Source organism: Cupressus sempervirens, chromosome 4, assembly GCF_028749045.1.
Source record: "Cupressus sempervirens isolate cs-2001-9-10 chromosome 4, ASM2874904v1, whole genome shotgun sequence".
In the NCBI taxonomy this organism is placed as follows: Eukaryota; Viridiplantae; Streptophyta; class Pinopsida; order Cupressales; family Cupressaceae; genus Cupressus; species Cupressus sempervirens.
In genome coordinates, this window is record NC_143121.1 from 873,058,093 (window position 1) to 873,071,363 (window position 13,271).

The following is a 13,271-nucleotide window of genomic DNA, read 5'->3' on the forward strand; positions in this document are numbered from 1 at the left end:
ATCAGTGGCAGCTTCTATTACTATTCTGGACGCTAAGGCTTTACATTGGATGACTCATCAAATAACTTATCAATGAGTGCCAATTCAAAACTCCACCGTGCTCACTTTGTCAAACATGTAATCACAAATTTAGGTAAGCCCATTCACTATAGATTCATGGCATGAATACAAAATTTCGTTCAATTATTACCATGTTCAATCCGTCCACCTCATGTGCCTTCCCTCTGACTTCACGATTTTCAGACTGTCCAATCCACTAAAAGAGAAGCCTTTATTTATATATATATATATATATATATATTCCTCATCGCGAAGCATCAAATTGTGCATATGAGATTAAACTTTACACTTGCCTACTGCATTCACAAGAGGTTCTTAAAACTTTATCAATACTATTCAAGCCTGTAGCTGCCATTGTGTTTGTAGATGTCCAACTATTCAGCCTCCATTTCATTGAATATTGGAATGAGGTTCTTCATAACCTCAACTTTCACAACTACACCAATCTCATCCTAACAAGTTTGTGTGAAGAGGGCAGGAAGATTCACAATATCTGGAGAAAGCAAGTTTTGGACTTCCATTAATATAATGGAGAGGCTCACACTCTTTTCAACTTTTCATTTCAAAGCACATCAATTATTGATGTAAATATAGCAGAAACGGGCCTATACTCTACTCACTCATATGATATTGTTCTACCCCATTTGCATACCAAAGGATCTAGTCACACCAAGACGGAACATGATACTTTGCCCCTGCCTTGTTTTGTGATCCGAAGCCAAGTGTACACACACAAAATAGAAGCTACTTTGGTGAAGCCTTAAGCTAATTGATATCGATCTCTTATTGCGTAGGTAGTCTCATGTTTTGTCTTATATCAATTATAGAAAAGACACTCCAGCATCAATGTGATGGGTGGCTCTTTAACACATTCTATCAAATAATTGACAAGCTGAACATACGTCTTTTGCCAATTCTAGTGATGGAACAAATGGTATGTCTGGCTTGCTTCAATGTCTTGTACAAGCTCGCGGCATGAAGGTTATGTCAAACAGTTGACATTTTTTATTATTGCCACCTTCAAATACTTGGAGTGCTGAAACTATCTTGCAAGAATGAATTACCAATTTTAATTCCAAATAATGTCTTTGCAGGCTGAAGAGTGATCATTGTCTGACTGAGCTTTGATAATCTTCAATGTGAATAGCATGGGCTGTAGATGAGTTTGTTAATCTCCATCAAGGCTGCAGGTCTCATGAATCTGGCCTTCAATCAAAACAACATACATGTCTTGTCTAAGTCCTCCCTATGTTTCTTGCATCTGTCATTACTTCAAACAACTTACATACCTTCCATTAGTTGTCACGGGTGAAGAAATGTCAATTAATTCTCATATGATTCCATGTTCCCACATTTTCTAGTGTATGCGCTAGCTTGGAGATTTCTGTCAAACGTTCATGTGCCTTGGTTCGTGGTCAAACCGAGGATGTAGAGTTTGGATTAAACAGCTCCTGTGCCTGATCATGCTTGTGGCTTTTGTTGACTCAAGAATATTTGATTAAATAGTTCTTATGCCTTGTCTTGCGTGCCCCCTCACCATATTATTTGTATATTGCCGATACACCAAGCAATTCACGAGTTGCGCCTGTGCTTTTATTAGCTTCCATGTGCGATGATTATTATACCTCACTCATTTCTCAATATGATAATTGCCTGTCATCACCTTAGTGTTTACAGCCTGCTCCCATTCTCATCTTTAGCACTTTGTCAAACAATAAATGTGCATATTTCATCTCCTCACAAGAGAGTGTGAGTGCTAGAGATTGAGTTTGATGCCGAATCCTTTGAGATGGCCAAATGATGCCTGTATAATTGTGAGGATGATCTTTCTTATAGATAAAACCAGTCTTCAAGATTATATCGGTGAATTTGATTTCCAATCGGTGATTGCTTTAAAGTTGAAGTTTGGGTTGGGAGGTCCGGCTAGGATTAGGTTAAAAAGTTGGAGCACGTGGAGAGAGAGTACTTTAGTACATGGAGAGAGAAGATTGTGAATGAGAGAGGGTAAACTCAAACTCAAACCCTGAACTTCTCTCTAGAAGTTGGAGTACATAGAGAGAGGTAGTACTGGGAGAGAGAAAATATTGAAGAGAGAATGAAACTCAAACTCAAACCCCGAACTTCTCTCTAGAAGTTTTAGTATGGGGAGAGAAAATATTGAAATAGTGGAAAATTAATTTCTCTCTCCATCTTTCCACAATTAATTTAATTAACTCTCTCATAAAAATTATCTAGGCAACAACTGGCTCTATCCGAGGACAAGGACTGTGCAAGACGCTTAATGAACCTAGAGTTGAGAAAGAGCAGTGCTTTATCACAAGGGCTATAGAGTCACCCCAAAAGGAGATAAATTCAGGAGAAAGGGACTAAGCACAATGAAATTGGGAACACAACCAAACAAAAGGGAGGGAAAGGCACAAAAAAAACTACTAACTGGCATATGTACAAGGTAAGGAACCCCTACCTCTGATAGCTTTATCTCTAGATGAATCATGCAAACCCATTGACTGGTTGGGAAAAGTATATTCCATGGCGATTTAACAGGCGACAACTCCCAAGTTCCAGCAAACTCAATTGTAGGCTTGCTCCTTTGATTCCAAATTTTGGACTCCTAACAAGCTCCATTGCTTTGGACAAGGGAATGTATCCAAATAACCATGTCTCATCAAAAGCCCCAGACTTTGGATTCAATTCTCTTTCATGATGTACGTCATGAATGACTCCTTTTTGAAAGAACTGTAGAATTAGATTTTTGAGTTTCTGAATGTATCTTTGGTCCTCTCCTCTACTTGGAAAGCCCTTTACTTGAATTTGTAGTGATTGGTCATCATGAAGTCTTGAACTCATTTCTGACACCAGACACTCTTTCTTTCCTATGAGCATGATTATGGTAAAATCTTCTATAAAATTATTCCAACCTAGATGCATATCCATGTTAGCTTGAATCTTCCCACGATCCATTTCTTTTTCTTCATCTTCCAAAAGATCATCTTGAATTTCTAGGCACTTCTGAGTTACATTGATACCATCTTCAACATTAAAGGCTATAACTTCAATTTTCATTCCATTAATATCAAAATTCTCTATTAGAAGGATCTTCTGATGGTTAAGGCTAGGAGATACCAAACTTCGTATGGGATTGCCTTGAAACAATTTGTGATGTGAAGCGACCTGTGGAGCTACAGTCATTGAAACTTTTCTTTGAATACCAACTGGAGAATCATCAATAGAAATGCCTCCCTCTAAGAATAAAGGATTAAAGAAAACATTTTCTTCATAGAGGAAATTACCATCCAAGGATTTTGAGCACAAGCTTGGAGTAAATACATCATAAGAGCTTCCTTCATCAAATTCCTCCATAAGGTTCCCTGCTAAATCATTACTTCTTTTATCATGGTTATTCTTCTCATAAAAGATCTTTGCTATAGGATTTTCTATTTGATGAGAAGTCTCAAAAAGAGGATTTCTTTGACCTTTGAATGATCCATAGGATTTTAATTGCACTTCCATTTGATCAGAGGAACCTGTTGCCATATTCATACAACTTTGATTTTCAATATGTTCAATGACATCTATGTCCTTATGAATCATTGATCTTTCTCCAAGGCATCTTTCATGAATTGCGAAAGGTTGACATTCTTGCCGCATGCATGATAAGGAAGGAAAGCTAGATGATTCGTCTTCTTCTCCTTGAAGCTGATTTTTAGCTTTTTCATCAACTGGTCTTTTAATCACAAATTCATCAATCTCATAAAATGTAAATGTTTCCATTTCCACAGACGAGGTAGGTATTTGTAGAGGTTCATTGGTGTTTTTGTCTCTATCAATAGTAGTGATTTCAGATTGTGCCAGAACATCTAAAGTATTGATGTCGTCAATAGATTCATCACCTTGAATTATTATGAAAGGATGACCAGGAAGATCTTCTACACATAGGAAGACATCATCTTAAGCATTGAGGCACCAAGTAGGAATAAAAGCGGTATGAAATTCACTTTGATCCACACTTCCCTCTTCTTCAATCATATGTTGCGTAGTTTCTTGAGATTTTGATATTTCTTGCTCTTTCTCACTATGATCAAGATGATTGAATACTTTCTCCTTGGTTTTGAAATTTTCATAGTGGTCCCTTGATACATTACTAGACCCTTCTTCTTCTATAGGCACCATTTCTTGACCATCTCCTTGTTTACACATTGAATCTTCATCTTCTTTCATGCATGAAGATTTAGATGAGTCCTTCCTAACATTTGGATTAGGAGATGTTCTATTATCAAGAAAATAATTCTTGCATAAGTCTTCTTTCTCAAGTTCTCGCAGCGTTCGAAGTAAAGAAGGATGTACTTTGTCAGGATCTAGGCGTGCATTTCCGTAGAAGCTTTTTAAAAACTCAGCTTGATTAGGATCAATGGAAGCATGATTTTGATGAGCAATAGGGGCAAGCATGGGGATACTCTTCCGACCACCATTATCCATTCTTGATTCACATGAACCATTTTTCTGGTTAAACTGTTTCTTATAATTCCATGTAGAACTTATTTATAAAGATGATTTTGTCTTGTGAGAGAAAAACTGATAATCTTTACCATCTTCTTCTTCTATCTTTTGCAAAGTTTGGAACAAAGATGGATGAATCTTCTCTGGATCTAGTTTTCGTCCACCATAGAAATTCTTCAAGAAGTTAGCCTGCTTAGGATCAATAAAAATCTGATTTTGATGAGATACAAGTACATGAGAGACATTTTTAGTAGTCCTGATTGCTGATTTAGATGAAGCACACTTTTCAGCAAGGCCTTCATTATCTTTATATGCTGAATCTTTTTCCAAGAAGGATTCTTGATCATGAAAAAGAAAACCATAATCTTGTCCATCTTTTATTTCGATCTTTGGAAAAACCTGAAGTAAGTGGAGATGAACCATTTTAGGATCTAGCCTCCTGCCGCCATAGAAATTCTTCAAGAATTCAACTTGCAGAGGCTCATCAAGAGCCTGTTTCTTGGGATATGAAAAGTATTCATCATCACTGTCACTATCACTATCACTCTCAACTTTTCCCTTGTACCAAACCATGATTTTCAATTACCACCTTCAAATAGAGTTGCTGATAATCAATCTTTAAAATAGAGTCGCCACCCTTCATTCTAGGGAAGGTACCTTTTATCAACCATGTTACTGATTATTGTTCACTCGGTCTTGGATGTGACCAAGACTTTGCCTGTTTCTTCTTGGAATAGCAACTATTCTTTCGACAACCACAACATTTTGACCAATAGAAGCTCTTTGCAAGATTTCACCTAATTCTTCTTCTTCTAGAACCCGGTTCACTTGATAGTATTGTTGAACAGATTGTCTACACCTCCAGGCTAGAGTGTTCAAATCTGAAATAATATCTTCTTGTGTGTCCTGAAAGCCAAGATTTAGTTCTAGAATGAAAAAAACATTCTCATGCGGCAATACCATCTTACTTCATTATAGGCGACTAATTAGTCTTTCTCATTCAAATCCCTAGCAGAGTTGCCAAAAATCTGTTGGTAAACAGATTTGTCACTGTAGAAATATAAGATTTCGCCCAATGGAGTGTGTGGCAAACCGATGTCTCCAACAATTGGATAGGCCCTTTATATCTGGCCTTCCTCTACGTTTAGAGGGGCAACTCCCTCATAAGATAAAATTTGTGATTTTTCAATAAAGATGAATTGAGCTTAGAAAATAAAAAGGAAACCATTGAGAACACATGCACCACACAACTTCAATGTTTCCATAAAAACAATGTAAACTATTAATGAAAGTGATCAAGAACTATGCTTGAGAACTATCACTAACACAATGCTAATTCAACGATTCATGTATACTCACACCATACCATGAAAATACTCATAGATGAATCAACACTTCAACAATTTCAGATTCATTACAAAGAGAACACCAAATGTACTTCCTTTATTTCTTTGCACCAAGAAAGTAAGAAATAACTGATTACAAAAACAACAAATGTACACACTTTCCAAAAATTACTTTGTTATTAGAGCATAAGTGTTCCTTGTCTCCAAGTCCAAAAAGTCCCTTATTACATTAAGATTTGTGAATTTATAGCCGTTCTAGCTTAACTAACTTTTCAGGTTCGTAACCGCTCAAAAAGTTAGAGTTTGGAATTTGGAACGCATTTGAAAACCAACTCCCACTCTAACTCATGACGCCTAACCACAACTAAGAATAGTTAAGACATTGACTAAAACAAGGTTAAAATTAAAGTTGACTTCTTCGATCATAAGGAGTGACCTACGCCACTTTACAAAGAAGCGATTTGAGGTTCATATTATCAAAGTGAGAACAAGACTTTGACGTCGTTGATGAAATCTCTATACCTCTTTCTTGATCCTTGAGCCATTTTCTTAGAAGGATTTTAAAGCCTCTTCACCATATCCATTTTTGACCAATTTCAAAACTATTGCATTCGATAGTGTCCATGTCATTCCATCAAGACTGTAAAAATGTTTACAACACTAAAGCATAGTCTCCAGACTCTAAAAACTATGACACTTTTCAACTGCTTCAAATGTTGTCACAAAATGTACAACTTTCCAATATCTTGTGTGCTTCTCTTGTAGATGAAATTGGGTTTTTCATGGCTAATTGCATTTAATGAAAGTGATTTCATCACACCTTTGGCATTTCCTTGTTCTAATCATCTTTCATGTCCATGAGATGGCCAAAACATTAAGGCATTCCGTCAAACAAATCAGTGGCAACTTCTATTACTATTCTGGCAGCTAAGGCTTTACATTGGATGACTCATCAAATAACTTATCAGTGAGTGCCAATTTGAAACTCCACCGTGCTCACTTTGTCAAACATGTAACCACAAATTTAGGTAAGCCCATTCACTATAGCTTCATGGCATGAATACAAAATTTCATTGAATTATTACCATGTTCAATCCGTCCACCTCATGTGCCTTCCCTCTGACTTCACGATTTTCAGACTGTCCAATCCACTAAAAGAGAAGCCTTTATTTATTTATATATATATATTCCTCATCGTGAAGCATCAAATTGTGCATATGAGATTAAACTTTACACCTGCCTGCTGCATTCACAAGAGGTTCTTAAAACTTTATCAATACTATTCAAGCTTGTAGCTGCCATTGTGTTTGTAGATGTCCAACTATTCAGCCTCCATTTCATTGAATATTGGAATGAGGTTCTTCATAACCTCAACTTTCACAACTACACTAATCTCATCCTAACAAGTTTGTGTGAAGAGGGCAGGAAGATTCACAATATCTGGAGAAAGCAAGTTTTGGACTTCCATTAATATAATGGAGAGGCTCACACTCTTTTCAACTTTTCATTTCAAAGCACATCAATTATTGATGTAAATATTGTAGAAACCGGCCTATAGTCTGCTCACTCATATGATATTGTTCTACCCCATTTGCATACCAAAGGATCCAGTCACACCAAGCCGGAACACGATGCTTTGCCCCTGCCTTGTTTTGTGATCCGAAGCCAAGTGTACACACACAAAATATAAGCTTCTTTGGTGAAGCCTTAAGCTAATTGATATCGATCTCTTATTGCGTAGGTAGTCTCATGTTTTGTCTTATATCAATTATAGAAAAGACACTTCAACATTGATGTGATGGGTGGCTCTTTAACACATTCTGTCAAATAATTGACAAGCTGAACATACATCTTTTGCCAATTCTAGTGATGGAACAAATGGTATGTTTGGCTTCTTCAATGTCTTGCACAAGCTCGTGGGATGAAGGTTATGTCAAACAATTGACATTTGTTATTATTGCTGCCTTCAAATACTTGGAGTGCTGAAACTATCTTGCAAGAATGAATTACCAATTTTAATTCCAGATAATGTCTTTGTAGGCTGAAGAGTGGTTGTCATTTGACTATGCTTTGATAATCTTCAATGTGAATAGCATGGGCTGCAGATGAGTTTGTTAATCTCCATCAAGGCCGCAGGTCTCATGAATCTAGCCTTCAATCAAAACAACATGCATGTCTTGTCTAAGTTCTCCCTGTGTTTCTTGCATCTATCATTACTTCAAACAACTTACATAACTTCCATTAGCTGTCGCGGGTGAAGAAATGTCAATTAATTCTCATATGATTCCATGTTCCCACATTTTCCAGTGTATGCGCTAGCTTGGAGATTTCTGTCAAACGTTCATGTTCCTTGGTTTGTGGTCAAACTGAGGATGTAGAGCTTGGATTAAACAGCTCCTATGCCTGATCATGCCTATGGCTTTTATTGCCTCAAGAATATTTGATTAAATAGTTCATATGCCTTGTCTTGCGTGCCCCCTCACCATATTATTTGTATATTGCCGATACACCAAGCAATTCACGAGTTGCGCCTGTGCTTTTATTAGCTTCCATTTGCGATGATTATTATACCTCACTCATTTCTCAATATGATAATCGCCTGTCATCACCTTAGTGTTTACAGCCTGCTCCCATTCTCATCTTTAGCACTTTGTCAAACAATAAATGTGCATATTTCATCTCCTCACAAGAGAGTGTGAGTGCTACCATGAGATTGAGTTTGATGCCAAATCCTTTGAGATGGCCAAATGATGCCTGTATAATTGTGAGGATTATCTTTCTTACAGATAAAACCAGTCTTCAAGATTATATCTGTGAATTTGATTTCCAGCCGGTGATTGCTTTAAAGTTGAAGTTTGGGTTGGGAGGTCCGGTTAGGATTAGGTTAAAAAGTTGGAGCACGTGGAGAGAGAGTACTTTAGTACATGGAGAGAGAAGATTGTGAATGAGAGGGAAAACTCAAACTCAAACCCCAAACTTCTCTCTAGAAGTTGGAGTACGTAGAGAGAGGTAGTACGGGGAGAGAGAAAATATTGAGGAGAGAATGAAACTCAAACTCAAATCCCAAACTTCTCTCTAGAAGTTTTAGTACGAGGAGAGAGAAAATATTGAAATAGTGAAAAATTAATTTCTCTCTCTCCATCTTTCCACAATTAATTTAATTAACTCTCTCATAAAAATTATCTAGGCAACAAGAAGTTGAAAATTAAATGCTTTCATGCAAACACACATACATGGTTACAGAATATGTGCAATAAGGTTTCATTCAACTTTTACATTTGAGAATCCCAGCCCATTAGTTTAAGCATTCAATAAAATTAATAAATTTTTATTTGTAGAGGAAAATTGAACATGGGAAACAGCATTCCAAAATGTATTATGAAGAGATAAGGCTAAGTGAGAGGTAGGTGTTAATGTGGAACATACTTGAGCTCAATTGAAGTAGAAATTTGGAGACGGTGATTCATATTCTAATGTTGCCACAAAAGTGAAAGTCAGACAGGATGAAGACAATAAAGAACATCCAAGTTGCAAGAATTTTGAAGGAGTGTTGGAGGAAGAATGCAAAACAAATGTAGGTTATGATCCCAACATAGGCATAGAGGAAGATGTAATGATAAATAATAATGGATTTTTTTTAGGAGGAAGGAGAAATTCCGAGATGTTTTGCACAGGAAGAACAAGATGCAATTGAAGAAGAAAAAGATGCTATCATTTAAAGCAATTATACTAAGTCCAAATAGAAAGTTGACAAGAAAAACCAGGGCAAGATGAGTTGTGAAACAAACATTTGAATATGGATATAGAGAGAGGGGAATCAAAGATACAATACAAGATGAGAAAGAAAAATTAGTTCCATTCAAAATAATGCAAGTCAATATAGTGGACCAAAACACAGCCCCAAACATCACCAATATTTTGAAGTAAATACTCTCATACAAATATAGTATATGGTTGGAGCAGACCTGCTAATTTAATTTGTCAAGTACAATTATATTAGCAAAGACACTAATTTAATGCCTACATATCTATCCAAGCTAGGTAATATGTACCATCCATGGTGCTACAGGGTAGCTGTAATTGCAATTATCACTGAAGACTGTTGCAATAACCACCTGATGTGGCTGAAGATGCAGCTTATCATGGAGAGTGATTTGTATTTACCAAGTTTCTAAGTTTACAGGCATCCATCTCATCTTTCATCACTTTGTCTATGAATTGCTTGGCTATACGTGTAGCATTTACCTCCTCTATGCTCAAGGATCTTATGATTCATTCCTATGCAAAGTTATCTTAATCTAGATACACCATGGTCTCCTTGAGAGAAAAATGATTCAAAACATTTAGAAACTCAATACTACATACTAAAGCAAAGAGAACACTCAAATGACTTGCACTAGGATCTCCAATCTGTTTAGCATGAAGCAATGAGATATACTAGGATCTCCAATCTGTTTAGAATGAAGCAATGAGATATAATTTTCAAAATAATAATGAACAAAAAAATGACTAATTATTGAGATACAGGAAGGCAGGAGAGAATGGAGAAGGGTCAAGAGAAAATAGCATTTAAAATTATGACAACTCACCAGTTTCTGAGAGCTATCTGGAGCACATAATAATTTAATTGAAATATCACCATGAAGATCATCCGCCCTTGAAGGTTTGGCACATCCTAGGAAGGCTGAAACACTGACAGAGTATATCTGAATAAAAAAGATTACATGAGCCAGTCATTCAGGAAATACAGAAGACATATCTCTGTAAATCTAACTGAAAGGAAAATTCGCAAACTGTATACCTCTAGATGGTTGGAATGTAGAATCCGAATGATTCTCATTTCTAGTAAACTGCGGATAAAACCAACAAATTGAGTGTCTTCCATCTTTAAAAAATTGTACATGAAAAAAGGGAATAGATATGAATCAGTCCTTATATCAAAATGAATCACACATAAATATGGGATCTATTTTGCCTTTTATATTGAATTTCAAGTAGCATTTGAAATACCAACTGGATTCATGACATACCACGTTTGGTGCCTTAAGTTCAATGGGAAAGGTAATCTGAACAGAACATTGTGCATCTAACTTCTGGCTGTATACAACTTCCCTTGAATATACAAAATTTGTCATTCCAGCTTTAGATTATATAAGAAGTATTTCTTAATAAGTGGTAAAAACTGAAACAAAATACTGAAAATATAAACAAACTACTCAAGGTTAATGCAATGAAGTGCTGAGCATGCACAAAACCACCAATCTAGAGGAGTGACTAAGCACATAATTCAGTCCCACAAATGCAAGTAGGGAATGTTGCAAGCCTAATATGAATTTAACCATAAAATAATGGTATCTATTGCAATGATCAATAGAAGACAATAGAATTTCAGACTAAACATGTTATCCAATTGTACAATATTTACAAAAGGAATACTGCAAGAATGACCCAGATTTAATTAGATAATAAGGAGATTTTTATGAGAAATAGAAGAAACTGAAATTACAATATGTGCTATTACATTATGAAGAATCAATAATGACACTCTCTATAGATGGGAGAAACAAAATTCAGGTGGTATTTCTTGAGTGTACATATAGATTTTGAAAATAGACAAAAAGAAATGCACCTCACTCTTTTTTTAGGGAACATAAAAGGCAAGGCATTCAGCTCTTCACGATTAAAATGCATAACTGGCTTCAATGGCTTTGGTATGTCACCCTGTTGAAGATAAGTTTAGAAAAATGCTTTGCACCTTTTAAACATCATTGGAATATAAGTGTTCAAGAACTAAAGAAAAGAAAATTCAAATAGGAATGAAACAATTATAAACATAAACATCTATACACCAGATATTGCAGTATCAGTGGAAGGGCTAGCTCTGGCTTAATATTTCCTACAATAACAACGGTAAATGTAGAAGGGTCCTTGAAGCAACTATCAAAGTATTGACAAGATCTTTTTGGGTCCATCTTCTGGATATCCTTGACTTTGATAGGCTGCACATAAAATGGAACATCTTTTACATTTTTTGAGGTAAAGGTTTTCAATTGCTAGCAAACAAGAAAAGAACAACGAGGTGCATATTAAATGAATTTTTTCTTTAATATCATTCAACAAAACATCACCTTAAAGAAGTATGATTTCCCATAATTAACCTGGTTGATGCAATCTGAAAATGCTGTAAAAGGAACTCTTTCCCGTTCTCCTATTTTCTCTTTAATTATTTGCATAGCTACATTGATTTCATCATCTCCTGGAATAATGCTTTTTGAAAATAACCTATTGACAAGCTGAATACATTGCCAACAATTTGAGAAAAAATATTATTTTGTTTAATATTAATATTAATTCAATCTTAGGCAAGAGCCTACAACAAAACGGCAAATTGTGAGCCTCTTATCTGGGATGTCTTGGGTTCAAGTCTATTCAAGCTTAATAAATAATAATAATTAATCACAACACAAAATAATAATTAATCTTGGCTTCGGCCTCTTAACCAGCAAAAAAAAATCAACTCAATCTTGTGAGAATCTGGAAGAAAACAAATTGACTACTAGAGAAAGAAAAAAGAACTTGAAGATCTCACCAAGCAATAAATTTGAGTTAATAATCTCAAACAGAAAACAGAATTGAATAATGTAGGAAAATCATTATGTTGACATCCAACGAGAAGAATATTTTTTTATAGTTATCTATAAGAAAAAGAAAACATTTACAAATATCTAAATTTTTGAGTTTACTCAAAACCTTGGGAACAAAAAAAAAATCTTGCTGAGATTATTCAATATATCAATTCCAATGAGTTGCTAAACCTATAAGGCCAAAAGAGTTTAATTCAAAAAGAGTCCCCTTCAAGTAAAACAACAAACGATGATGTGCACAAATTTAATGAATCGAAAGGCCAATACAACACATTTTTAACTTGAAACAAACCTCCAGAGCAGTCTTCAGATCAGAAGGTGAACAATTCCCTGAGAATGTTCTCATATATGCCAGAACTTCTGTACCAACTTCTGCTTTCTTACCAGCAAGCATTTCCATGAGAAATTCTGGCTTATATCCAAACACACCAATTTGTCCAGCAAGTGCTGAGCCCATGGAGCATGATAGATAGTCACGTTCAGGCAATTCAGACAATCCACCATATGCAAACCCACTGAAAAGCACCTAGAAACAAAAATATTATCCCAGAAAATGGATGGTCAGAAACACAAAATGAAAACATGTAGAAATATAAAGCTCATAATGGGAAATTGCCCAAGAGAGGGTGAAGAGCTACATGAGGGGAAATGAATTGAGATTCATTATGCTTCTGATAAAAAGGAAATTTTGATCATAGTAGAAAATAGTGTTGATGCAGCTTTT

The 13,271-nt window shown here is 35.7% G+C and overlaps 1 protein-coding gene across 4 annotated transcripts in view; it reads right to left on the minus strand.

Moving 5' to 3' along the window:
• The window catches only part of LOC149564183 (zinc protease PQQL-like), a 244,349-nt gene that overhangs the window by 104,187 nt on the left and 126,891 nt on the right, over positions 1 to 13,271 (minus strand). For 3 of the 4 annotated variants that reach the window (XM_089827245.1, XM_089827246.1, XM_089827247.1), the window contains exons 4-10: positions 12,840 to 13,073; positions 12,032 to 12,196; positions 11,753 to 11,902; positions 11,533 to 11,624; positions 10,934 to 11,015; positions 10,705 to 10,788; positions 10,493 to 10,609 (exon numbers count right to left, since the gene is read on the minus strand). In XM_089827245.1, coding sequence (XP_089683371.1) covers positions 10,493 to 10,609; positions 10,705 to 10,788; positions 10,934 to 11,015; positions 11,533 to 11,624; positions 11,753 to 11,902; positions 12,032 to 12,196; positions 12,840 to 13,073 — 924 coding nt within the window. The remainder of the gene's footprint in view (positions 1 to 10,492; positions 10,610 to 10,704; positions 10,789 to 10,933; positions 11,016 to 11,532; positions 11,625 to 11,752; positions 11,903 to 12,031; positions 12,197 to 12,839; positions 13,074 to 13,271) is intronic. The other variant, XM_089827248.1, reaches the window with a different exon arrangement.